This window comes from Ceratotherium simum, chromosome X (assembly GCF_057802395.1).
Source record: "Ceratotherium simum simum isolate JZ-2026a chromosome X, ASM5780239v1, whole genome shotgun sequence".
In the NCBI taxonomy this organism is placed as follows: Eukaryota; Metazoa; Chordata; class Mammalia; order Perissodactyla; family Rhinocerotidae; genus Ceratotherium; species Ceratotherium simum.
This window is the reverse complement of record NC_141940.1, coordinates 113,612,927-113,640,715: the sequence shown is the minus strand read 5'-3', so window position 1 is coordinate 113,640,715 and position 27,789 is coordinate 113,612,927. Positions and strand designations below refer to the sequence as shown.

The window sequence follows — 27,789 nt, the reverse complement described above, 5'->3', positions numbered from 1 at the left end:
AAGGATGGTATGGCAGGAGTAAATATCACGGGCTGGTTTGAGTTTTGTTATCCAGTGCTTTAACATGAAACTTGCTGTACATATGTGGACCAAGTTCTAATTTTCCTATAAAGTAGCCATATGAATTCAATTAACATACAAAGATCCTTTCCAGATCTAAAATATTTTGACTTATTCAATCATGACATAGTCCAGGCTATTCCCCTTGCCTGGGATGGCACCTCCTCCCCCAGTATATTTGAATCCTATCTCACCTTTAAGGTTCAACTAAAGTCCAGCTGGCTAAATTAAGCAGCTTTCAGTAATGTTTTCTACCGATATGCAGCCCACACTTGATCGTGACATTTTTACATGTATGAGATACTTGAGGGCAAAGACACATCTTATCAGCTTTCCTTTATACCTCTAAAGTGAAGATTTGCCTCTATCTCCTTCTCCTTCTCCTTCTTTCCTTTGGTTTTATTTATTTATTCATTCAGCATTCTTTTCTGAAACTACCATGAGTCATGATCTAGGCTGGAGGCTGGGTATACAAAGTTAAGATGGTCAGAGTCCTACATCTTTAATGAGTTTAAAATTTAGCAGCGGAGACTGGCTCACTAACAGAGCATCTCAGTGTAAAGAGATAAACACTACAATAAAGGTGTGTATAGATGAGAAAAAAACAGCCATTAACAATTCTACATGGGGAAATAAGCCACACAGCAATGATGAGGCTTGAGTTAAATTCTGAAGGATGAGTAGGAATTTTCCGGTAAAGAATGGTGGCAAGAGTATTCTAGCTAAAGAAAAGCAGGAGTGAAGGCAAGAATGTATGCAGAGAATGGGGACTTCACAGCACGGAACAGGGGTGGGAGTTGGTAGGGTTTGTAGTTGGAAGTGAAGGCAGGGACAGCTGCTTGGGCCAGGAGGCCAGCAAGGTAAGCTGGGGCCAATGTTACAGTTTGTGCTTTATCTTAAAGGCAACTGGTAGTAAGCAGAGGTGTGGCATGATCAAATTTGTGACTTTAAGACCAACGATCTGATGGCATTGGGAGGAATGAAGAAGAAAGGAAAAGACATGCAAAAGTCAAGAAGATAATCAGGAGGTTGACACAATAATCCAACTGAGGCAGTGAAATGAAGAACACAGAAGAGAGGTTTGAGAAACATTAGACCACTGACCTATCCATACTTCATAGTCACCAAAGGGATAAATCCATCATTATGAACTGGTTTGAATAGAGAGGAAAAAATACCAAACTCTGTTATGTTCTTGACTCTGCATATACGCATTCTACATAAGTATTGAGCGCCAGTGATGTGCAAAGAACGACATTAAGTTCAGACCCTGACTAGAGAGGCAAAAGAGCCAGACACAGGGGCTCAGGGAAGCACCATGGAGAACATATCCTAATGTGAAGAATCACAGTGCATTTGTTTCTCAGTGCTGATGCTGGTGCGATGACGTTTAGTAAAAAAAATAGTAGGCCTGTGATAGTTTTGAATAGCTAGCTTACTGTTAAAACACCAATCAATCTACCATTTGAAAACTAAAATATTTTTTTAAAAAACAGAGACACATAAGAAGCTCTTGACACATATGAAAAAGCATCTTTCTAATCTGACAATTTTAAAATAAACAGTTTAGTCAAATATGCCTCCAAAAATGTCGTAAGCTAGAGACAAAAATGGGAAGCTCTTCTGTCCTTCAGAGTAAGGAAGGGAAATGAAATAGTTTCAATCAGAAAAGAGGTAATACTTGGAGCCATGTTTTATTATTTTGTTTTCAAGTAAAACTGCTACTTAAAAGGCTAGGGCATACAATGGAATATTATTCAGCCTTAAAAAGAAGGAAATTCTGACACATGCTACAACATGGATTAACCTTGAAGACATCATGCTAAGTGAAATAAGCCAGTCACAAAAGGACAAATGCTGTATGACTCCACAGAGCGCACCTAGAGTAGTCAAATTCATAGAGACAGAAAGTAGAATGATGGTTTCCAGGGGCTAGGGGCAGGGGGAATGGGAGTTGTTGGGTACAGAGTCAGTTTTGCAAGATGAAAAGAGTTCCAGAGATGGATGGTGGTGATGGTTGCATAACAATGTGAATGTACTTAATGTCACAGAACTATACACTTAAAAGTGGTTAAAATGGTAAATTTTATGTTATGTATATTTTACCACAATTTTTTTTTAAAGGGCTTAGGGTATACCCCTCTTTCCAAGCCTCTCTCTACATACGAATGTTGACTAGAATGGCCAGAAATTGTTGATGAGGCTCTGATATCCTGATACTTAATATTCACTCACAAAATCAGCAGTCCAGACAGCATCTAATGAAGTTAGTTAGAGAACAAAGCCATCTTTGTCCAGAAACTCACCTCAGTCTTACAGGAAACACTCCTTCCACCTCTAAGAAAGATAACCTACGGCCTCCATAAAGACAATCTCTAAATCTGGCTAATGCTAAATAGCTCTGGCTTTACTACTGTAGGGCTCATCCTTTACTTTCATCACCTGTTCCATAGATTCCTGAAGAATAACACTTACTCCTTTTTTAATCATCTGGGCTCTCCGATTTTACAGAAGAAGGGAAGAGAAAACTGCATCAAGAGTTAACAACTCAATGATATTATCTTTATATTTTATTTTTATTAGAAAGGACAAATTCAAGTCACATACTTATTCAAAACAGGAACTTCCTAAATATACCCAGAGGTCAGGTACACATTGATTATATCTTCTAGACGTAGAGTGGACTACTTAGAAAGATGACCATGGAGTCCTTCAAAATGGAGATCCTCAAAGAGAGAACAAATTAAGCTCAGGGCACCCCAGTTACAAGTTACTAAGACATATTCAACAATGAGAGGTGAACCCACATTGTGTGTCTTCCATGAAAATATCCTAAATGCCAAGCATTAGAATTCTCTCTCACCTCCCCCATGTTCCTACTGAACTTGTTTTGAATCTCTGGAACAGTATTCACTCCCCTCTGCCTTGTATTTAAGGCTACTTATGTATGTGTCTATTTAACTGACTGGAATGTAAGTGCTGGGAGGCAAGGACTGTGTCTTGATAATCTTTGTTAGCTTCAATGTGTGCTACACATCGGAAGTACTAAATATTTGTCAATTACTTCAGTCAACAATAAATTCAACTTTCCTGAAAAACACTTAGATTTATGGAGAAAGTACTATGTGCAATGCATTTTCTAGGTGCTAGGGATATAAAAATGGAACAAATAAACCTGTCCCTCCTTTCACGATAACATCTAGCGGTAAGAGTAAATTAATATTAAGTAGGAATCCTCTCTAAGAGCACAGACTTAACTGCTATGAGATTTTTGCCAAGTTACTTAACCTCTCTATACCTCAGTTTCCTTGTCTGAAATGGAGACAATAATGTGTACCTCATAGATTTTCTAGGAGGATAAAATGGAAAAAAATGTATATAAAGTGCTTAGCCATTATTACTACTATTGAATTTTACTGAATAAAAAAATCAATCATCATAATGCCTCTTTATGAATCTAGTTACAAAGAATGGCCGTTCCGATTACAACAGCTTTTTAAAACACCAGGGTAACTGCCCTGCTCCTTTGCTTGGGGACTAGAGAGCATGAAGCAACTTTTACAAGACAGTCACACAGCAGAGACAAGCTTGGAGGAGAGCAATAATTCTGAAAAATAAGCAAGGAAGAAAAGCAACAGCCATCACCATATAGTCATTGCCTGGGAGGAAAAGCAGACAGAACAAAGAAAATAGGAGAAACAACGAGGGCAGAGCTGACAACCCACAGGGCTTTTAGGTCAATAAAGCTCCGGTTAAGGAGGCACCCTACAGCGAGTGGCCGGAAGACCATCCCAGAAGCCCCTTCAAGCAGGGGCCCATGCCAACTGCTTCTGGCCGCATCCAAACTGGTATCTACTGTTAAAGATGGAAAAACAACAAGGCGTGTGTCTGGGAAAAACGGCCTGTTGTCAAAGAACAGAAAGCCTTTTATTGAGAATTTTGATACTCAGGAGCAAACACACCACCATAGAAAATCACCCCGAGCCATCTTTTACAAAGCTTGGCATCTATTCAATAATGGATGAAGAAATCCTAAATCGCTAGGCCAAACAGATACCACTCCCAAGGCAGTCAATCAACAGGGCCCAAAGGAGACCATAAACTCACGTGGTACACATTTCTGTGGAAATTACTGACAGACACTTAGACGTGAAAAGCTGAATTCACAGTCCTCTACCTGGAAGCAGCCAGGCCTCTTGCCAAAAGCTGCTCTTAAAGGCTTCTTTCAACATCAGCAAGGAAGGGACAACTGGAATCCTGTTTGGACCCTATACATTAAATTCAACAAACATTTGTGGAGTGCCTACCACCACGCAGTCCACAAGCCAAACTGCTTCCCTACGTTATTTTTATTTTTATATTTTCAAGAAAATATGTTCTGCTGTCAGCTGTAATATGGAAGATTGAAACATAATATTGAGGAGACTCAATGCAACCACCAAATTCCAGTTCTTCCAGATCTTCTAGGTATCTAGAGCCTTAAAACTGAACATTCCACAGCCTTTTTTTTTTTTTTAAAGATCTTATTTATTTTATTTTTTCCCCCCAAACCCCCAGTAGATAGTTGTATGTCATAGCTGCTCCACAGCCTTTTAAAGAGACGTTTACTACAAGTTTGTAACGACATGGGAACTTTTATATAATGCTAAGTGAAAAAGATGCACAATTATGTGTGTGAAAAAAAAATCATGTGTGTGGTATGATCTCAACCAGTTAAAAATGTATGGCAAAAGGACTGAAAGTAGATACAAAAAAATGTTCACAGTGGTTGCCCCACGGTGATTATATTATAGTGCTTTTTACTTTCTTTGACTTTTTTTTCTACTTTCCAGTGTTTCTACAAACCAGTTATTACTTTTTTTTTTTTATTCATTTATTTTTTCCCCCAAAGCCCCAGTAGATAGTTGTATGTCATAGCTGCACATCCTTCTAGTTGCTGTATGTGGGACGCGGCCTCAGCATGGCCGGAGAAGCGGTGCATCGGTGCGCGCCTGGGATCCGAACCCGGGCCGCCAGCAGCAGAGCGCGCACACTTAACCGCTAAGCCACGGGGCCAGCCCCCAGTTATTACTTTTATAATCAGAAAAAAATAAAGTTTTAAGGAAACAATGTACACCAATATAACTAGACAGGATGATCTCCTGCTCCACATTATTGATGTCTTTCCATAAGGTCTGACTTGATTTGCAACACCTTCTAACCAGAAATCACATGCAGCTTTCATTAGTGCGTCATTCTATTTCCTTTTCCAAGTCATTAGTAAGGATGTTAAGAATATCAGATGTAAAATGAGTCATGATGGTAACTCACAAGACACCACCCATATAGAGCATTCCCTGCCATTTATCATCACCCTTTACTTATAGTTATTCACCAGTTCATATTCTCAGTGACTAAGTAGATGATATACAGTCACTTCCAATTAATGTTGTTCCAAATAAAGTATCAAATGTTTTTAAAGTCAAAAAATATATTTCCTGCTCTTCTAAGTAAACCCATGAATTCCTATTCATATGTGTGAAAGGGAGTGAAAAAAAAAGAGTTGAGTTTACTATGAAATTGTTTTCATGTATGGTCAAAGACGAGGCTTATAGATTCCTCATTTCCCAGTATTTGAAGAAGTATTGACTTAATGGGTGTGATCTATTTGTGTAGGGCCCATAGCTTAATTATTTGCAGTTTTCTAGCAGTTCTTCACAAGTAAAAACGCTTTTTAAACACAAACCAAAGTAATTATTACAAAGTTTCTCAAATGGCAGAAAAAACAAATGTGATAAAAACCAGGCCCCCCAAATTTTGAGATTTCATTTTTTTCCCTGCTCTTAGAACTATTTACTTAAGGTTATTACATAATCTTAAAATCACACAGATTTCACAATTATCATCATTTCTTAGCTATTTGACAATCACCTCCACTTAACGTGAACATACTTTGATTTTGCTGCCTTTCAAAAATCAAGCCTGATTTTTTTTATGGGATTCAAGTTTGGGGTGTGGATGGATTGAATAGACATACTTTTAAGAGAAACCTTTCTGTAGAATAGTTTCTGGTCTGCTGGAGTAAAAGTTCAATTCAGTTTGTGCTTGGCTGTCATTCATATTCATTCATTCATTCATCCATTTTTAACTTCAGTTTAGCAGCAAGTCTTAGGAGGAAAAAGAGTTCTCTTAAGGCTGTAAATTCTCTTTAGGATGCCTGATGAGTTTTAGGCAAACTAGATCCTCACCATATGAACAAATGGTATGCCTTTCATCACTAATTTTTCATCTTCTCATTTCCCTGTACTAAAATATTTCCCCATTCTCTTCTCCTTTCTCTGTAACATACATAAGGACACCAAACCATACAAAATAGATGGGAAGAAAACCGTCATTTAAAAAACAAAACATGAAATCACCTATTTTAATCATGTGCTTTCTTAAATGGTGCTTTTTATGGTTATATGTTATTTTTTAAAAGGTATATTTTGGTTTTTTATGGGGGGAGTGGGGAAGACAATATGCACAGTAAAATATCCCAATTAATGCATTTTCTGGTCTTGAGAAATTCCTTCTCCTTTCCTATTACAACAGAGAATGTTCATTTCAGTGCTCTCCACTTGTGAGTTCCTGAAAGCAGCAACTCCTCTCTGCACCTTGCACAAAGACTCACTATTGGCTCCGCATAGGGAAAACAGTACAGATTCACGGAAGACGGTGACAAAGGAAGACAAAGACCAGGGACGGTACTTCTGGAGTCTATAATCCATTCCCTACTCCAAGTTATTATACTTACTATATTTCAGACAGATGGGTTTCAGATGGTTATGTATCCAATTCTACAGGGACTTTCAGTGACAGATTTCCATATCCTCCCCACCATAGGACAAGGAAGAATTTATCAGCTCTCAGTATTGGCTACTTCTCCCTTATTCCCAACCTGATCGCCATGCCTCAAGTTAAAGGGGGCTCCCCTTTTTTCAGCCATCAGTGGGACCAGAGAACAGTCAACCGTCAAACTCCACATAATTCATTTCTTCCTGAACTCTTTTTAGCCTTCTCTCTTTGCCACAATGACCATAGTCTCTCCACAGCTCCTGATTTCTAGTTTCTTGACCATCTTCATTCACTGCTTTCTGTCATTGCCTCTTAGGATACCCCTGCCTCTTTCTAGTCATTCAATTTCATGACAAGATGATCAACCCACATTGGAATCTTCATTTCATATAGATTTTCTAGACTAAAGTCAAGGTTGAGCTACACACAAATATACAGCTCTATGGCCCCATAAAACCATTTTAGTCCTTGGAAATAGTGATCTCGCCCCTGAACCAGCTGTATCTCTTTTAGCCTCACATTAATTTTCTCAAGACCCCTTGTCATCTCTTATCTGGACCACTTTTCTCCTCCCCTACCTAATGACCTATGAGTAAAGGCTCTAGTTGGAAAAACCCAGAGTTGTCTGAACTCTTGGGCAATGAATACAAAAATTACACCAAAATGTCAGAGATCCTATAACCCTTGACTGGAAAGCACAGTAATGATCGCCCCTCAATTACATTCTACTCACCTCTATATTGTAAATAGACCATGTGACATGTACTGCTTAGGCAGATTACTTACATGTGTGGGCATACAGTTCCCAGCTTTGTAACGTTTCAGCCTCTTCTGAATCGAAAAACAAAAGTATCTGTATTCCCATCACTTGAAAAAATAGGATTCTAAATCATGAGCAAGTCTACTTTCTCTACTTTCAACAATGCCTGAATGTAGAGGAAGTATTAGGGTTCAAAGCAAAATAAAGTAACTCTAAAATTAGACATATAAGATATATAATGCGTCCAGCTCTCCCAATGCAGTAACTAGACAGTGCTAAGCACTGTACCAAGAGGACAAATTTGGACTACCGTAGGATCTAAAATCTTGACACTTTACATCATCACTTCCTTATTATCAACTTTGTTAATAGTCTAGAAAAGCTACCCAAGAAGTTTCAGAAAAGCTGCTTCTAGTGGAGAAAGAAAATGAGAAACCCAACTAAGAAGTCAAAATAAAAGAACAGACTGAGCAGATGCTACCAAAACAAATGGAGCAAAACATTAAAATCACTGGTGGGTGAAAATGCTTAGCAAGTGAAAGAAGAAAAAAATAAAATGAGGCAGTAAATCCATCTTTATCACTTCTAACTTCCTCATCTTAAATGAGCAAAACAGAAATAAGGCTTCCAAATGATAGAGACCCCAAATATCTGCCTTCCATTTTCCAAACTTGCCTATTCTATTTCTAAAAGTTCAAGGATAAGTTTAATTGAGGTTACACTCCTGAGTCACAGGCCATCCGTGAAATGGCTTAATGATGGCCTTTTGATGAAGAAATGGCTTTTAAGGCAATTCCAGTATACTCTTAATTTGTGAATTGTTAATTTTACAGCTCAGGTTTAGAGAGAGAGAAATCTCTATTAGAGGTGTAAGTAGGGTTATTGTGCTTATGTTTCCATTTGTTTCTAGAGCATTTAGGGGTATACATTTATTTGAGATCTGGCCTCCAACATTAAGAGGCTGAGTTGAGAATAAAGCTACCATCTTGTACTTCTTCTTCTGTTTTTTTTTTTTTTGTGAGGAAGATCAGCCCTGAGCTAACATCCATGCCAATCCTCCTCTTTTTGCTGAGGAAGACCGGCCCTGAGCTAACATCGATTCCCAATTCTCCTCATTTTTTTCCCCTTTTTCTCCCCAAAGCCCCAGTAGATAGTTGCATGTCATAGTTGCACATCCTTCTTAGTCATCTTGTACTTCTTAAATGGCCTCCAATGCCACAGAAAAGTACAAAATCAGTTGCTGACTGATATCTGTGATCTAAATTCTTTAAATGTAAGAAAAGACACACCACCATGCAGTCAAAGTAAGCTGGATAGCTTGTTTTAAAGTTGCCAGTTTTCATAGAGCATTAAACTTACTCCATACCCCTGCAACTCAGTTGTCTAGAATATCATTTTACAACTAGTGAGAATATCAGAGAGAAAAGGACAAGCTAGGGACATAGGCATGATCACTTCAATGGCCACACAGAAATTTTTAAAACCTTGAATTTCAGGAACCAAAAGTATCTGCAAACTTCAGGATTATAAATATTATGGAATAATTATTAATATAAATAAAGTACAAAAGAGAGCCACAATGAAATACTTATAGATACTTCAGTCCACCTCACTGAATAATATCAAATGAATCAAATTAACAATTCAGCAAATAATGTGTAAAAGGAAGGACTTTCATTTCCTATCCCCAAGGAATTCCAGAGCAGAAAGTGAGGAGAGAAAATCAATCATAAACCTGGCTTTCCCCTCTGTAAGATGAATCAAGTACTATCATTTAGAATTAACAATAGTGCAAAAGAGAAATTCATCTTTTCTCAAAAGAACTGTTTTGAATCCACTCTCCATAAACCTTTGGGTGGGGCTAAGTGAGAAGCAGCAGTCCTGGTCACCATTAAACCTCTGAAAGCGAGCAACTACCTGGGCTCTCCACTCATCTTTTCTTCAGGGGCTGTGGGAACAGGGGGACCCAGTCCTTCCTTTAAGCAATCTCTTGGGACTGTGTGACTGATCTGCTAGTTAATGGGGCTTCTCAGACAGAAGACTTTTTCCTCAACTCATCCTTCTAAGATAAGAAGAAGAATATCCTTTCCTCTTAGTGATAGGCAACGTGAACACATGATAAACACCAACTCTAACTGCCATGAGATACCACTTCACACCCATGAGGATGGCTACTACATTAAAAAAAAAAAAAAAAAACAGAAAATGACAAGTGTTGGCAATGATGTGGAGAAACTGGAACCTTTGTGCACTGCTGGTGGGAATGTAAATTGGTGCAGCCACTGTGGAAAATGGTATGGAGGTTCCTCAAAAAATTAAAAATAGAATTACCATATGATCCAGTAATTCCACTTCAGGGGATATACCCAAAAGAATTGAAAGCAGGGACTCAAACAGGTATCGGTATGCCGATGTTCACTGTAGCATTATTCACAGTAGCCCAAAAGTGGAAATAATCTAAATGTCTATCAACGGAGGAATGGATAAACAAATTGTGATATATCATACAATGGAATATTATCCATCCTTAAAAAGGAAAGAAATTCTGACACATGCTACAACATGGATGACCCTTGAAGACATTATGCTAAGTGAAAAAAGCCAGACACAAAAGGACAAATATTTTATGACTCAACTTATATGAGGTACCTAGAGTAGTCAAATTCATAGAGACAGAAAGTAGAATATTATAATGTTGGTGATTGCTAGGAGGAAGGGGGAATAGGGAGTTAGTGTTTAATAGGTACAGAGTTTCAGTTTGGGAAGATGAAAAAGTTCTGGTGATGATGGTTGTACAACAATGTGAATGTATTTAATGTCACTGAATTGTACACTTGAAAATACATAAAATGGTATTATGTTATGCATATTTTACCACAATAAAAATATTCTACATTTCTACAAGAGTACATAGAAAGCTTTTACGAGGATTTCTACTGGGAAGCAAAGCTGAGTGTGTGGGATTGAGAAAGTCTTACTTCTGTTCTACTGGAATTTTTTACCATATACTTGGGTTATCTTCATTTAAAACAAAAGCAACCAAAATTGTCAGCCTTTAACCTGGAAATTCCTCTTATAAAAATTCAGCCTGGGGCCGGCCCCGTGGCTTAGCGGTTAAGTGCCCGCACTCCGCTACTGGCGGCCTGGGTTCGGATCCCGGGCGCGCACCGACGCACCGCTTCTCCGGCCACGCTGAGGCCGCGTCCCACATACAGCAACTAGAAGGATGTGCAACTACGACATACAACTATCTACTGGGGCTTTGGGGGAGAAAAAGGAGGAGGATTGGCAATAGATGATAGCTCAGAGCCAGTCTTCCTCAGCAAAAAGAGGAGGATTAGCACGGATGTTAGCTCAGGGCTGATCTTCCTCACAAAAAAAAAATTCAGCCTAAGGAAATAATCAGGGAAGGCATAATGATGCATATACAAAAATATTGTTTTTAATATTTAAAATGTGGAAGCAACCTTACTAGTTATCACATGGGGAATGGTTCAAAAAATGGTGGTGCATCCCTACAATGGATGCAGACTCTAAAGATGACCATGCAGCTATCTGACAGAAAAAGGGGGCCCATATATAATATGTTAAATGTTAAAAACAGGTGACATTTAGTATGACCTCATTATAGTATGAAGGGTAACGTGTGTACTGCATGCACATTCAGGCTCGGGGAAAAAAGTCTGGAAGGATACGTATAAAATGTTAACTATGGTTGTTCCTGGATAATAGAATTAAGGACAATTTCTATTTATTTCTTCATATTCTTCAACTGTGAGTTTTTATTATAATAATTATTGCAAAGAGCTCCTATAATCAGAGAAGTAACAGAGCTATTTCCATTTTGAGCAACAAACAAGCAAAGGGTTCAGGGAGCAGTCAACAGTGCAACGAGAGGCTCACAGGTCACAGAATCTTTAAGGGTCCCAGGGGCTACCTTTCCCATCTCCAGGCCCTAGCCTGAGGGAGCCAGGGAGGCTTCTGAGAGAGAGCCCAACGCCATCGCTGAGACTTTTCCATAGTTCCCGTCTTACAATCAATCATACTTTCACTCATTTCCCAAATGAAGAGTCACCATCTGAATTTTGCATATACATATCTAATTCTGATTTCAACTTTTCAGAACTCAGAACGATGACATCCAGCAATAATAATCAGCAAATTTAAGATATCTTTCAATAGGAAAATTTTCTCAAGCCATTGCAGATGAAGATATTTTTTATTTTAGCCAACTGCTGCCTGCACTCACATCCTTCTAGGCAAGCAACAGACGCCATTAAAAAACTTTTCAAGAAGTCCTCCCACTCTTAAAATAATGCGTTAAAATGATGTGTTTCCTTTTTGTCATGCTATTTTCCTTTCTTGTAATTTTGAAAATATTATAATTTAAAGTCACAGAAAAAGATATAAAGGGACATATTTTATAGATATCACCAACTCTCCCCTTTAAAATTTTTTTCAATGAGAGACAGGAATATAGAAGACACATGACACATTATAAGCCTTACTTATCCTGTGGTTTATCTAGGGAATTTTATTTTGTGTTTGGAAAATGACAGACTTCTGCTTTTAGGTAGACAAATATGAACAACTCACAGAGAAACAAGATCACCTATTACTAGCAAACTTTTAGAAAATCAAATAATTTAGTGTCTTTATTTTACTCTATATATGAGCAAATGAATATAAATGCTCACTACTACAAAATTAGCCAAATATCTTTACCTCTGTAAAAAACAGTTCAACAGCACCCAGAAGTCACTACTCACAGCTTCTCCATTCACAAGGAAAACTCCAAATGTCCATGCCCCCCAAGAGTGAATGCCCCATGGCTGGCTCACTTTGCATGGACATATCCTTCTCTCCTAAGCTAACGTGAAGAGCGAGCCGGATTTGTTTACCACATAAACATCTGTAATTGCTAAACATCTCGGTGACATGGTGTAACAGTTACTGCTTGTGCAAACTGCCCATTTAAATTAGTCTCTGCACTGTGAGCACATGAAAACCTAAGACACAGAGAAATTGGAAACATCTGTAAAAATTTAATGGTTGAACTAACCAAAGGGGTGGGGGGGGGATTAAAACAGCTCAACAGTTCCAGTGTAACACAGACTTTAGAAAATAATCCTCCACGTTATAGGTTCCCCCTTAGCATCGCCACAGCTCCCCTCCATGGGGGATCCCAGCTGGCACACACTTCATTTTAACCCACCAATGCAAACCCATTACAAGTCTTGTTACAAAATAGTATAGATAAGATACAAGTTAAGGGGATTTACTACGACTCTAAAAGCAAAAAAAAAGCAATACCTCTTCTCCCATCATGTAGTCAGCCTCCTCTCCAGTTTGAAAAGGTCCGAGAACTACCCTGGAACCCTCCCACTTCCTTCCAACAGCCAAAGGCACGGAGCCTGAGGGACCCAGCCTAACCCTGAGTCATACTTGGGACCAAATGAGCAATGGGGAGAACAAAGCTCGCATTTGTTTATGGTTCAGGAAGCCAGGGCCGATTCATGGCTTGGGTGGCTGCTTCGTGAGAAGTCCTCCTCCCTCGCCTACGTCGCTGCAGGAATCTAGGCTGTCTCCTGGGACTCACAGGTGTGACCATTCGGACAAGGAACACACTGAAGGAGTGTTTATTTGGCAGGACCCAGCAACTACTTCTGTTTAAAAACGTCAGAGAGAAAATAAAAAGCCCACTATCTTTCAACAGATAATATGATTGGAGAGTGAGAGATATCCACAATATGGTTTGTATAAGAAATGTCCATTGTGAAAATGTCTGTATTTTAAAGAAATAAAATTAGTTGTACCACACAAAATTTACTCATTAAAAAAAGAAAAAAACTGAAGAAGGAAAAACAGCTGTGGCTTTATAGAAACGCTTCCCCTAGGAAAAATACAGCAAGATTGTTGCCAGCCATGTCATCAGTGGTATCCTAACAGATCGGAATAAAGTACTTAAACAGTAATCTTGTTTTCTCCCCAAATGAAATACCCTTTTAATCACCACTTCAATGAATTTAGAGCCCCGTGGTTAAGAGTTCCAAACTCTAGAGTCAGAGTGTCTGAGATCAAAATCCCAGCTGGGCCATTTCCTACTTGTGTGATCTTGAGCAACTTCCTTAATCTCTGTTCACTTCAGTTTCCTTATCTATAAAACGGGGATAATAGCACCAAGATACAGGGTTGTCTGGAAGATGAAATAAGTAATATATATAAAGTGCTTATAAAAGTGTCTGGCACACAGTAAGCACGCTATTAGCCACTCTTACAAATTCAGGATGACTTCACAAAGCAGGATACCAAGTCAAGAGTAGCCTCACCTTACCACAATTCTCATATACTGAGACTCTGATGACCTGTTTTAGTTATTAACTATGGTTAATTTTTAAACTTTTTAATTAAGCTAATTTAAAAACCATTTATTCAATATTTAACAATGATCTGCAGTGTGCCCAATTCTGTAAGGGGCTTTGAATAAGATGCTGTCCTAGTACTCAAGGAATTTGCAATCTGCTTGGGTAAATAAGACATAAATCTGTTTATATATCACACAAGAAAACAAATGTGGGAGATGTCACTAGGCTGTAAATGGCAAGTGCAATGCAAGTGCTACAGAATTAGCATTTGGAATTTAGAGAACAGATAAGAAATCACCTTCTCAAAACCTAATTATGATGGGAGAGATGAGACAAATCACTTGTACAGAAGAATTCCTAATAATTCATGTCGATACTCCTCCCTAAAGGAGGTGAGCTTAACTCCCTACTCCTTAAGTGTGAGGTGCGCATAATGACTTCTTCTCAAAGAATCGAATACAGTAAAAGAGAAAAAACAGAACAACGTCACAGTGGAGAGATCTGACAAACACTACCTCAGCCAGGTGACCAAGGTCAACATCAACAGCAAGAAGTCGTGTTGACAGCATGTACCCTTGATATGATGTGGTGAGAAGGGCACTTCACCTCTGTGGTCTTCCCCCCCCAAAAATCCATCACTTCGGTCTAATCACGAGAAAAACATCAGGCAAATGTCAATTTAAGGATGTTCTGCAAAACCTCATAAAATTGCTAAGGTTATCAAAAACATGGCAAGTCTGAGAAACTGTCACAGCTAAGAGGAGCCTAGGGAGACAGGGCGACTAAACGTAATGTGGGAATCCTGGATGGGATCCTGAAACAGAAAAAGGACATCAGGTAAAACCAAAGGGAATCTGAATAAAGGATGAACTTTAGTTAATAATCATGTGTCAATACTGGTTCATTAATTGTGACAAATGTACCACATTAATGTAAGATGTTAACAACAGAGGAAACTGGTGTGGGGTATGTGGGAACTCTCTATCTTCACAACCTTTCTATAAATCTAAAACTATTCTAAAATAAAAAGTTTATTAAAAAACTAATTAGGAAGATAAGCTTGCTGAATGTATATATATATTAAATAAACATATACGTGTGATTTATAGACATACATGATTATGTTCATGAGTATATGCATGTAAATGTATTTAACAATGCCCTCCCAACTGAATTTTTTTTGTTATCTCTATATCCTTAGTCTATCTATTAACAAAGACAGTTGAATGCTGACTCCTGGCTTTTGCTTTCCATAACACACAAAAGAGTTTTCTTTGAAAGGAAACTTGGCTCTTCTGTCAGTTCTGCTGCCAACCCAGGCTACGGCGGCCCAACTCAAAGAGTGTGCATGAGGTGGGCCCATCTGCCCCTTTCCAAGAGCTACTAGAAGTTCCCGGTGCCTGGCCAATTAGTCATCAACCATGGAGTCCCAGTGCTGGCAACTCTCCCAGCTACTTCCTCTTCCATCTCCAGTCAACACTGCCCAGTGCCTCCCCAGTTATTTCCCTAAAGTGTCAATATGATCATGACACTGCCCAACGGAACTCCTCCACCAACTCACCAGTCCACCCAGAAGCGCAGCTTGTGAGTGGGCTGGCAGAGCCCTGGGGGAAGGAGGTCTACCTCCTCTCCAACTCCCCACATCCACCACCACCACGTCCCCTGCACTCCAGCCAAACCCAGCCCTTCTCCATAACCATGCTCTCTCCTTGTCCATGCACGCACTGCCAGTACCATGAATCCCCATTTATCTTTTAACACTTTGCTCAAATATCACATTCCTTGAAAAGATCTCTGACACCCATCCCTTCCTTCTAGACCTCTAGGAAAGTTAGCAGCTCCTTCTTCTCTATTCCCTTTGATGCTTTGTACATGCCTCTGCTAGTCCTTTTCCCCTGCATCATAATGACTTTCATACATACCCACTTCTCTCCCATGTAGGGACAATCCAAAGCACTAAATGAGAGGCCTGTATGTGACTGCTGATCCAAGGCAGGATGTAGGGGAGGAGGTGTTAGCTCCACTCCAATTAACTACACCAGATCCACCCCTCCCCAAATAAATAACTTGCCAGGTGAAAAATCTGCACGTATTATGCTAATACAGCATCCAGACATGCCACCTAGCCAATCCCATTACAAATGGATTGCCACTCCTTAGCTCATTTATCTAGAAATTCTAGAGCTTCCACTGCTGATCCACAAAAGGCATTCAATAAAGCTTCATTAAATGAATGAATGAACCAATTAATGAACAAATGGAAGAGTGAATCTGTAGCTAGACCACAAGCAGACCCCAAACAGAATGAGTCTTCCTTTATAATTTCAATTGGATTAGGACAAAACGTTATATTCACATATCCAGTCCACAACTATTTATTGAAGGCCAACTAGAGTTTAACAATGATTTTTCAAGGAATTATAAATACAATGGTAACCAACACAGACAAGGTCCAAAATCATGGCACTTACTTTCTAATGGCTGATATTTAAGACTTGGTGATTTCAAACAAACAGCCACCACAGCTAGAGCAAAATCCAATTCTACTTCGCCGAGTTTGAAATTTTCCATAATAAAAAGTTAAAGAAATGATCCTGGAAACTGCACTGCTATTTACAGGCACTTCTTCTCTTCTAACAACCAGAAGGCAACACCAATAACTACGAACGTTAATCAAGTGATTATTATACGCCAGGCACTTTTCTACCCATTCTTCACATTACTTAACCCTCAAACATCCATATGGGGTAGGTCCTCTCAGTGTTTTAATTCTACGGATGAGGAATCTAAAGCACTGAGCACTTAAGCAATTGATTCTAGGAAGAGTTAAGAGTTGGCATTTGAACCAGGCAGTCTGGCCTGCATGCTTAATAACGGCTATACTCCTAAAAACACAATTTTAAGGCCTTCTAGGAATGTGATTCTTGGTGATGATCTGGCTGCAATTAAATATTTCTTAGAAAATGCACTATGCTGAGTGTTTTAGAAAGTATATGTCCAGCATATATAAAACGGTAAACAGCACCTAACCTGTCAAAGAGTAACCTTGTAATACTGTTTCTGGTTCCCTTCCCTTCCAATGCCCCTCTCCTTACTTTTCCTAGATAAGGAAACTTAACAGAGACACTCTGGGGAAAGAAAACACGTAAACCAAAGTCTGAAAATCCCAGACATTTCATTCAGCCCAGGCAACCAGTAGGCATCTTAATACCACCTGCTCATTAAAAACCATGGATTTTCCAACCGCTCAAGAGATGTCACATAATCTTATCTTTCAACCAAAATGAGGGACATCCAATACTAGGGTCTCAGACAATCCCAACAAAGTTTTTACCTAGTTGTGTTTCATTAGTCAAATAATGTATCATTAGCTCCTGGAGATCCCCAGAGCTTATTTCTAGTCTTCAAAGGATTAGAGACATAAATCTCTCATTTTTAAGGAAATAAGATCATCACTTTAGATGTTTACATGTTTTCATTTTACTTAAGTATACGGCTTGATGAATTTTTACTAGAATGGATAAAAAGACTGCCTGAGATATGTATGAAAATATTAAAATTTCTCTTACTGCAATTTGGCTGATTAAAAAAATTGATTAGTAGTTCATTTATATACAACTTTAATTCTAATTCTCTGTTACAACTAAAAGCTACAATGTTGACATTACAAAGGCATTAATTTGGGTGACTGTGATTCTATAAATGAGATTTGAGATGATTAGAGTGGGAAAAGAGACTGCCGCAAACACAATGTCTAGCTGTGGAATATAGTAGAAAATGTAGAAAGAAAACAGAATTATTTCAAGAGAGAGATATCAGAAGTCATTAATGGAAATCAGCTAAGACAGGAAGACCATGAGAAAGAAGCTTCTTAAAGGATTTCTTTGTAGGGAATCCAGTAGAGTAAACAACCAACCTGGGAAAATATCTTTTCCAATCTGGCTGTTTGAAGAGCCTAGGCCAAAAAGACTGCTTTTCCCAATAATTAAGGGGGCCAAGACTAGTTGTACCTAGATAGCCTGGGAAATGAATGAACTTGCACCGAAACTCCAGGATTATTCTATATATAGACATGTCAGGTTAGGTCCTGGGACTCACCTGAGTATCTGTAATTTACCCACTCATGTGTAATACCTGACATTCCTTTCCTTAAGTGTTTGGCCAGGAGTGATCATCCAAGTGACTCATAAAAAGAGAAGGAGTTTAGAAAAAGAGTGGGGCCAGGCTGGGATCACAAGAAAGCAGCCTAGTGAGGAAATTCCCTCTCACGTCCACAGGTGGGAGACAGAAGGTATCAGCCATATGAATGAGAATAAGGTCCTGTCTGGGTTGCCCTCTTGATTATAGTCTTCCAACCCGATCTCTGGGCTGATGACTCCCAAACCTACATCTACAGTTCTCTCCCGATCACTAGACTTATTTATCCAACTGCCTACTGGATGCCTTCACTTAGTCCCACAAGTACCTCAAAATCCAGCTAGTCTAAGACTGAACCTATGACTTTCCTCCCCAATATCTTTCTCCTCCAGTGTTCTCTAGTCAGGAAATGATACTACCATCCACCCAGCTGCTGAAGCCAGTCGCCTAAGGCATCATCTTCAAGTCCTCCCTCTCCTTTATCCCCCATATACTATCAAATTTGATTCTACCTTCAAAATATTTCCTACAACCATCCATGACAATAGTTCAAAGCTGTTAGAGAGAAAAACTACTTCTCTTATCTTGATGCTTCCTGCCATATAAAAGGGAGTCCAAATAGACACTCTCTGGACACTCTTGGCCTCTGGACATAATTGGTCACTTCTGGAACTCTATGCCCCCTTATTCATTCTCTCCTGGGAGAGTGAAATGACTTCTCTGATAGATGAATTTAGGAAGAATAAACTGGGTGCGTTCAACTCAGCTCTTCTCTTAACTCCTCTTTGAAGTTGGCCTTCTCTGTTCTTCCCAAAGGGGCAGGCCCTTCTACCTCACATGGGTCTGCCCTAGTCCAGCAATACTGAGACTGGGTAGATGAGTCTGTCTAATTGCAGGAATCAGCTGGCAGGCCCATTTGGCCCTCACATTAATCTATACCCTCAACTTTGCCTTCATCAATAACAACATTGCAATATAACATAGGTAGAGAAAGATGCACAAATCATAAGTGTACAATTGGGGAATTTTCACAAAGTGAAATAAGACCTACATAAGGAGAGAAATATACCACATTCATGGAAGGGAAAGAGGTCAATTCTCCCCTAAAGCATGTATAGAGTCAATGCAATCCCAATCAAAATCCCAGGAAGTATTTTTTTTTTGGCGGGGGGGTGGGTGGTGGTTGACAAGCTGATTCTAAAATTTATATGAAAATACAAGGGGCCAAGAATAGCCCAGGAAATCTTGAAGAAGACGACTTATACTGCCAGATATCAAGACTAACTATAAAGCCACAATAATTAGGGTAGTATAGAATGGGCACAAGAACAAATAGACCAACAGAACAAAGAGTCCAGAAATGGATCCACACATACATAGCCACTTAAATTATGACAAAGGTGATATGGCTATGCAGTGAAGAAAGGATGATCTTTTCGATAAACAATGTTGAGTCAACTGGATACCCATACTGAAAAAATAAGCAAAAATAATACTTTGATTCTCCATCTACTGACTCATCTTATCCATTAACTGATTTAGAACCTGGGGGGGAGGGTGGGTATTTAGCAGGAGAGCCAATATAAGTTTCCTAACCTCTCTCCTAAATCTTAGTTACTCTGTCTTCTGTAACCCACTCCTCCCACTGTAGCTTGGAATACTTTCTCTAAACCACCTATCTGATCATGTCACTCTCTTGCTGAAAATAGCTCCCCATTTCCCTCAAGACCAAGTCCAAGCTCCTTAACAAGTCTCACCAGGCCCTTCCTGAGCCAGGTCCTGCTTCTTTCTCTATTCTCATCTTTCCCCACTTCCTGTGAGCCTAGACACATGCTCTTTGCTATTTCTTTTTCCCTTCAAGACATTTATACATGTTGCTCTTCCCATCTTGATAACTCTATGCTCCTTTGTTTGATGAATGTCTACTGGATCCACGGTTCTCAGCCTAAACATCACTTCCTATAGGCCTAAAAACATCACTTCCTATAGGTCTAAACATCACCTCCTGTAGGAAGAGAGTACAGATGCACATGCACACACACTCTCCAGCCTCCCTAACAACTCACTACTTCCTGCCATGCCCAAGGGCTCCTGCGGCACAGCGTTGTGTTCTCAGCCTGATCATGGCATCCCCCGCACTGTATTATTATTGCTTGTTTACTTTTCTGCAACCCCCTGAGAGCAGTGACCTGGTCTCGTTTACCACTATTATCCCCAGTGCTGAGCATACAGTGAGTACTCAACAAATACTAATTGAAAAGAGTTACATTTACAATTTCACAGTATTTTCAGCTATATAACTTTTTTTTATAAGTCCTGTGAGTTAGGATAGGTACAAAAAGTATTATCATTTTACAGATGGCCCATTTGAGGCTAAGTGACTTTGTCAAGGTCAATCAGCTAGGAAAATGACACCATGCCCTTTCAATCTTATGATATTTAACTTGGTTCATCTTTAGTCACACTGTATTTTCCATTATTTTGATGTAACACATACTTACCTCTGGGCTTAGTTTAAATGGTACATTTTTTCGCAAGGTTCTTTTTTTTCCTTTAACCTTTTATCAAGGGAAATTTCCAACATATACAAAAATAGAGTGTAGCGTCCTGAACCCCCGTGTACACACCACCCAGTTTCAACAACTATCAACTCATGACCAATCTTGTTTCCTCTGTACCCCATCCACTCTTCCATCTTCCAAATCACTAAAAGAAAAGTCCCAGACATTAAATCATTTCATCTGTAAATATTTCAGTTAAATAGTATATTAAACAAATCATTCACAGACATATCCATTTGCTAGTATTAAAAAGACTCATAAACGGGGTCCTTCCTTACAGCTCAATAAGGAAAGCAATACTACTCTATTTCTTTATTGTGGGGGGGGGTGTTATGTAGGCTCTCTCCTGGTATATAATCATCAGTATTCAACCACTCTGGGTAGGGTGATATGGATTGAAGCACAGGTAAAATAAGCACAAAATTTTCTACTAACTTAGAAAAGTGGATCTCAAAAACTTCACAAACTTGAATGGAAAGAATAGATGCTTGCAGCTGTTAATAATTATCATATTCCTTTCTTCCTTCCACCAAGTCATCAAACCAGCCATGTCAGAAGGCCAACTGCCCCAGCCTGAATGGAAGACCTACTTGGGCCTCACCTAACAAATGCTGTCACATGAGATCCACTTTGTGCTTCTGCAAAATCAAAACAGCAAGCTCAATTCTCAAAGGAAACTGCTTTCCTTAAACATAAATCTTGGCTACAAAACCATTTCAGAAGTGATGAGAACCAGGTTGTGCACTAATAAAACATTATCACACTCATCAGTTCTCATGCCAGGTTGTGCAATAACAGAATGAATTCATAAATCTATGCAACTCTCTGTGGCGCCAACAACAGCGGGTAGAGATAGATTTGAATCCTCTTAGATGCTGTAAAAATTGTCCACAGCCAGTAAAGTAGTCTGGGAAGTTTACATTTTCCCCAGAGGCTTCACAATGAGAATCGGGTTAAGGGAGCTGCCAGCATATGGTTTCATTCTGCAAACAAATCACGAATCAAGATGCACACACACGCGCGGACATATATATATTACTCTGATGAAGTTAACATTTCATGTCACCAAGACCAATGCAATAAATCTTCTCTCTGTTTCACAAAGCTGCAGTGAACCACACAACCACTATATTTTCAAGTATATAACTGTTACATTATCCCACCCAGTCCCTTCATTTAATAGATGTCTGTAACCTCTAAAGTGCTATGCTAATACAATTTTAATATTATTCATTCAACTAATACTTACTGAGCATCTACTATGTGGCACACATTGTTCTAAGCACATAGCATGCATCAGTGAACAAAATAAATAATAAACATAATAAAAAATAAATATTGTGTTAGAAGGGGATACATGCTACCGAAAACAACAAATGCAGTGCAAGTGAACACGATGGGCCAAGGGGGCAGGTTTTGGAAGGAGTGTGCCAGGGCAGGCCTCGCTGAAAAGGTGAGGTCTGAGCAAAGCTTCAGGGAGGAGAGGCAGGCAGCCAGGCGGGCAGGTGGAGGCAGAGTATCCAGGCAGAGGAAACCACTGTGGCAAAGGTCCCCCAAGTGGGAGCGTGCATGGCATGTTTGAGGAAGAGCAAGGGGGCCGGGATGGAGTAAGTGAGGGGAGAGCAGTGAGGGAGGAAGTCCAAGCTACAGTAATGGGGACTGGGTCACCTTGGCTCGTGGGCCCTGGGGAGGACTTTCACTGTGGTTCTCAGGGGAGCCTTTAGAGGGGTGTGAGCAGAGGAGTGGAATGATCTGACTTAGGATTTCAAAGGATCACACTGGCTTCACTATTGAGATGAGACTATAGGAGGAAGGGGAGAAGCAGGAAGCTGTATTAGGAGACCACTGCAGTGCTGGTGAGAGGGCAGGGAGGTGATGAGCCACGCTGGATGCTTGACATACTTAGAAGGCAGAGCTGATGGGGTTGCCTGATGGATCAGACATGGGAGGGATGTAAGAGAGAGGAGCCTGGGACAACCTCAGGGCTTTTGTCCTGAGCAATGGGAGGGAGGAATGGTACTGCCTTGAACTGAGATGGGGAAGGCTGCAGGCAGAGTGGTTTCAGGGGGATGATGACAAAGGTCCGGTTTGGACAAGCTGATAAGAATTTAAGATCTTGAAGTGGAGATGTTCAAGCCGGCAGTTGGACATGCGGCTCTAGGGTTCAGGGGAGATGTGTGCTGAGGTAAAAACTTGGGAGTATTATATTTGATGTTGATATTGCTATTAATAGTAACCAAATTTATTATTAGCGGTTAAAACAAATATTAATAGCAATAATAAAAGTCACATACAATGTCCTTCTACGCGGAGAAGAATAAGACTGAGAATCCTAAAACAAAAAGAATTAACTGAGTCAATGGTCACGTTCATTTCAACCACTTGAATAAAATGAAGAAAAACTACATCCATTGTTCCTTCCCAAGATCAGGACTTGCTCTTTTGTAAATAATTACAGGAATCTGAAAGTGACTGTGTGAAACACAAATGAGCTCACAAGCTGGGATACTAACTAGAAAGTTTTCAGATCCTGAGAAACATCATATATTGATTACTAAAAGAAACAATGCTGCCTCAGAGAAGCTTCAACAAAAGAAGAGTTTAAATGAAGCAGTCTTTAATTTCTAACTATCTGCCCTTTCTGCCTTATTCATCTCTAAGGATATTAAGTGTCCAAAAAGTTTCGTTTTCAGATTCTGTTTCTAATGCATGATGACACTGGGCAAGTTTGCTGGGGGGAGGGGGTGGAGGGGACGGAGGCGGGTAGAAGTTCTACAGCTGTGGAAGACGATGCAACTTTTAAAAATTTATCTCACCAAAAAATGAAAAACATTTAAAAGCCACTGGTAAACCTGCATTAGAGATGTTGCCAACGCCTGATCCTCCAAGCCTGCTGGCACAAACGTCAAAGAAAAAATTCAGCACTAAATCGAATTAACAAACATTCCTTAAGCACAGCACGAGTGAAGCTTATTACAATCTGGAAAATTCCACAGTATTTATCAAATCCTAAGCAAAGCTACGATGCTTAGAAGTGTACCACAGTAGACGTCATTGACAGCCACAAGCGCGATGGCTCTGGGTGTGTTGCTATGGCAACCGTGTACTCAGCAGCAACACGCTGTCTGCCTCTTGCCAACCCAGAACCAGAGGCAGAAGAAAACAGCCAGCTTCCTGATGGTAACAACCCAGGGAGTCACAGTGTGGGCCATCTCCATCATTCCCACACGTGGGAGACTTCCTTTTGGCAGTTCGAAATCATTCCCACCCAACTCCTAGAGAAAAATGTACTGTCCCTTTCCTCTTCTGCAGAACCCGTCAACACGCCCAAGCACAAAGCACTAGAGAAATGTTCAAGGAGAGGAGAGAGATTGGCAGGTGCTTGAAAAGTGTTAACGTCACATGTTTAGCTGGGTCCAGGTATGAGGGGCTTTTCTGGGGAGAAAATGGGGAAGTGTCAGTCTATTTGAAAAGTCATCCTCAGAAACATTCTATAGAGAAGAGATCGGTAAGAAAAGCAGCAGCAAACTAGAACACGAGCCTTTTGAGGAATGCTGTTCCCACACAGAGGGAGAGCTGCAAACCACAGAGGCAGACAGCTAGCACGTGAGGATACCGAGACTCCCAAGACCCCAAAAGAGGAAGAGGAATCCTCAGACGCCAAACCCTACATTGTACTTTTGGTCACCCCACATTATGTTGACATAAAAGAGAAACATTGAACATACCTTTTCCACCGGTAGAAAGTCATTTTCAACTTCAATTGACCTTGGTCTTAGTTTTATTGGCTTGTCTTTGAAAATATCTCCAAAGCCCACTCCCTTAACTTTCTTCGGCTGGATTGCTGCAGTTGCAACTGTCCCATTGGCACCTTCGGATTTGGTACTGCTCGAGTCACCCCCATCACTCTCAGAGCCTGTGGTTTCCCTTAAACCTGTCAAGAGGGGGGACGGGGAGAGAAAGAGCTCAGAAATCAGCCATAGCCATGAAGCCCCTCATAACCAGCTGGGAACCACCTCTAAAAGTGTTACTGGGTACAGGGTAACTTGCACTGGTTGTTCTTTCAATATGTTGAATATGTTGTGTTTGGGTGGCTCTGAGTTTTGTTTGATCTCCCCACCCCCAGCCTTTACTGTTACGAAGTGAACGAAAACTTTTCAGAAAATCTAATTTCAAGGCAGATCTCTTGGTAAATGCAACACTTCATCTCTCTTCAGTCGGAGTCTGGTACTGATCCAAATTTATTTTGCTGGCAGCCTGTGCAATAACAACCCTCGCCGCCCCCTCCTTGCCTCCCCGCCCAGTCAGTACCACATACTGTACCTCCAATCTCTATGACTCATGTCAATTAGCAATTAGCAACGAAAGTAACATTTCCTAAAGGGAAACTGTAAAGCTAAAAGCCATTTAAACAAATTAGCAATTAAAGAAACCACACAAAATTATGACTGCCAAAGAATTAAATCTCTTTGGATGGCTTCACAAGGAATAAATGCACACAGACATGTTTCCCTAGGAAAGCATTAAACCAAACTTGACATTGAGATGCTTTCACTGGCAAGATGATCGCGTTTGTTAAAGAGAGAAAGGAAGCTGCCCTCCCAGAGGCCAGAATCCCCCAAATCTACAGCTCTTCTTCCTTCAACACCATCATTTTCCCAAAGGTAAATTCCTTTCCAAAGAAGAACATTGAGGACATGACACCCTTCCTTTGACCTCTTGTGGCATGTGTTGGAAGTCACAAAATAGTTATCAGCAAGACAACATGAATACTTACCTCCCCAGATTCTTTTTTCCCCAGGCTCTGCCCACAATCATGTTCCTAAAAGGAAGAGCCTATTTGTTTCTAGTTAATTTCTGGGTGTACATTCTTACTTTGATGGTCAGTACACCAGTCATGCCATCAAAAGGCAGGATTCAAAGGATGTTTTATGGAATACTAAAGTCTGCCATTAAACCTGTCTCTAAAAGCCTCTAGACGAGTAAGGTATCTCTGGAACATTTACTATATATCTCCTGATGACTACGACGACCTTGGGACGAAAGTAGCCCATCAAATTTGGTTCTCTATTTGCCAAACATGCATTATCTTCCTATAGGTAAGGTGGCCTCCTAGTACATAAGAACGATACACCAAATAATCGCTCACATAAAATGTCATAAAATGTCGAAGTCATTCAAATAAAGAAGTCTCAGTGCAGGAAGAAACTGTTAAATGAAAACAGACAAAATATAGAAAGGTCATTATAAATTGCTAACAAGTTTCAAAATCAAATCCTTAAAACAATGGCTGTTTTTGTTGTTGCTGCTGTTTTTAATAAAACGGTATTTATAAGCCAAAAAGGAAGGGGGAAGGAGGAAGATCCCTGGTGTACATTTTAATTAACTAAAGAATAGCATTTGTGAGCAAGAACAGAGGGCAGAACAATGAGAAGCAGCCCACAACAAGGGGGTCGGCTACAATTTACAGGACTGGATTTGAGTGTGCAAACATGGAGAACCCCTGGAGATTAGCTATCCATTTGTGTGTTTATTTGTTCATTGTTTTTGGAAATATCCCTGCTGGAGATATAATTTTGGAGTCTAAATATTGTGTCATTTCCCCTTTAACATGTTCTCATTTTGCCGTATGGATTCTTTCTATGTGATAAATGGCTTGTATATTCTTTTCTGGCTTGGAAAGAACCATTTGAGGGTGGAATAAAGAAATGGTTAGTGGAAAGAAACCATCACCACCCTCCTCCCTACCACCACCACCACCACCACCACCAGAAGGCAGCTGGGCAAATGGATTGGGGCAAGTCTGTTTTAGTTCTTCAAAGAGAGGAATTTGGAGGATTCTTTTATCACTCCTCATTAGCTAGAACCATAATATTTTCAACCACTGCAACCCTGATTTCACTGAGCTTCTGGTTTCAGAGATTTGCTGCCTTCGGGCTCATCTTAATAGCTTTATATTAATCACTGTACGTTACACAAGGAGAGGTTGCACAGTCAGTCAACCACACAAGCATGGACTGGGAAGGAAACACACGGCAGATATTTCTTCCAGAAATTCTGGCAGCCTGCTTCTATCACTTTTAAGTATGTAAATTAAATATCTGAATATCTGGGTTGGTGAAATAAACTCAAAATCGAGTTCTTTCCCTTTGGAGGGAAAGAAAGGTGACTTTTCATGTTCATGTCTGTTTGATGCCACATCTTTTCGCTGCTGGTGCCCATCACACACACTATCTGATAAAATGTCCCACGTCATGCTCAGCATGCCAGATGACACTTGCAGGCAGTGCGATCCAGAGTGTGGTGTGCAGATTGGGGCCAGTTCATGAAGGACTCATTACTGGTACACAGCAAGACAAGTGCAGAAAGTGCGTTTGGAAACGCTTATAGCAGTGTGCACTGGCACGACTTTCAGACGTGTAGCCTGTGGATGCATCTAGGTGAACAGGGCAAAGACCAATCTCGGTCTGTCCACTGCCCATGGTGAGGCGCAGGTGGCGCACTGCACATGTAGTAAAGTCATGCACAGCAGGATCAGGTATCTGCCCATGGGGGAATGGAAATAAAAACAAACTTCACCACAGACAGTTGAGAAGCACACTTCTGGTGCTCACATCTGAGCCTTCTCTTTCATCACTTCTGTATACATATCCATTTATGCATATGTGTACATGCACAGTAAGGTGGATGTTTTTCCTTCAAGATGAAAAAAGAACAAAGCCTCCTCAAATTTGCTTTGGCCAGGCATGTAACTGTCCACTTGTATGTAAGATCTGTGGGCCATTGTTACTTAGTTTCATTTAACACTCACATGTATAGTGCTTACTGTGTGGCAGGAACTAAGGGCTTCACAAGATTCATTCATTAATCTCATTCATCTCCTTCCCCTCAACTTTTGGCAGCTTTATTTCCCAACACAAAAGGCTACACATTGATCCTGCCAAAAGAAGTCTGCCGTGTGGTGATTGGCTGAATGAGCAAAGCAAAACAGCACTTCTGGCATGGACTTCCATGCCAAATTCTTATTTCTTTGAACTGCGCAATGAAGAAATGGTTTATTGGTTTCCAATGCCCCACTCAGAAAAAGCAA

The 27,789-nt window shown here is 40.0% G+C and overlaps 1 protein-coding gene across 3 annotated transcripts in view; it reads right to left on the bottom strand.

Moving 5' to 3' along the window:
• SH3KBP1 (SH3 domain containing kinase binding protein 1) overlaps window positions 1–27,789 on the bottom strand; it is a 326,276-nt gene that overhangs the window by 113,019 nt on the left and 185,468 nt on the right. For all 3 annotated transcript variants that reach the window (XM_087427608.1, XM_087427607.1, XM_004435176.3), the window contains one exon: window positions 24,428–24,633. In XM_087427608.1, the coding sequence (XP_087283734.1) occupies window positions 24,428–24,633 (206 nt within the window). The remainder of the gene's footprint in view (window positions 1–24,427; window positions 24,634–27,789) is intronic.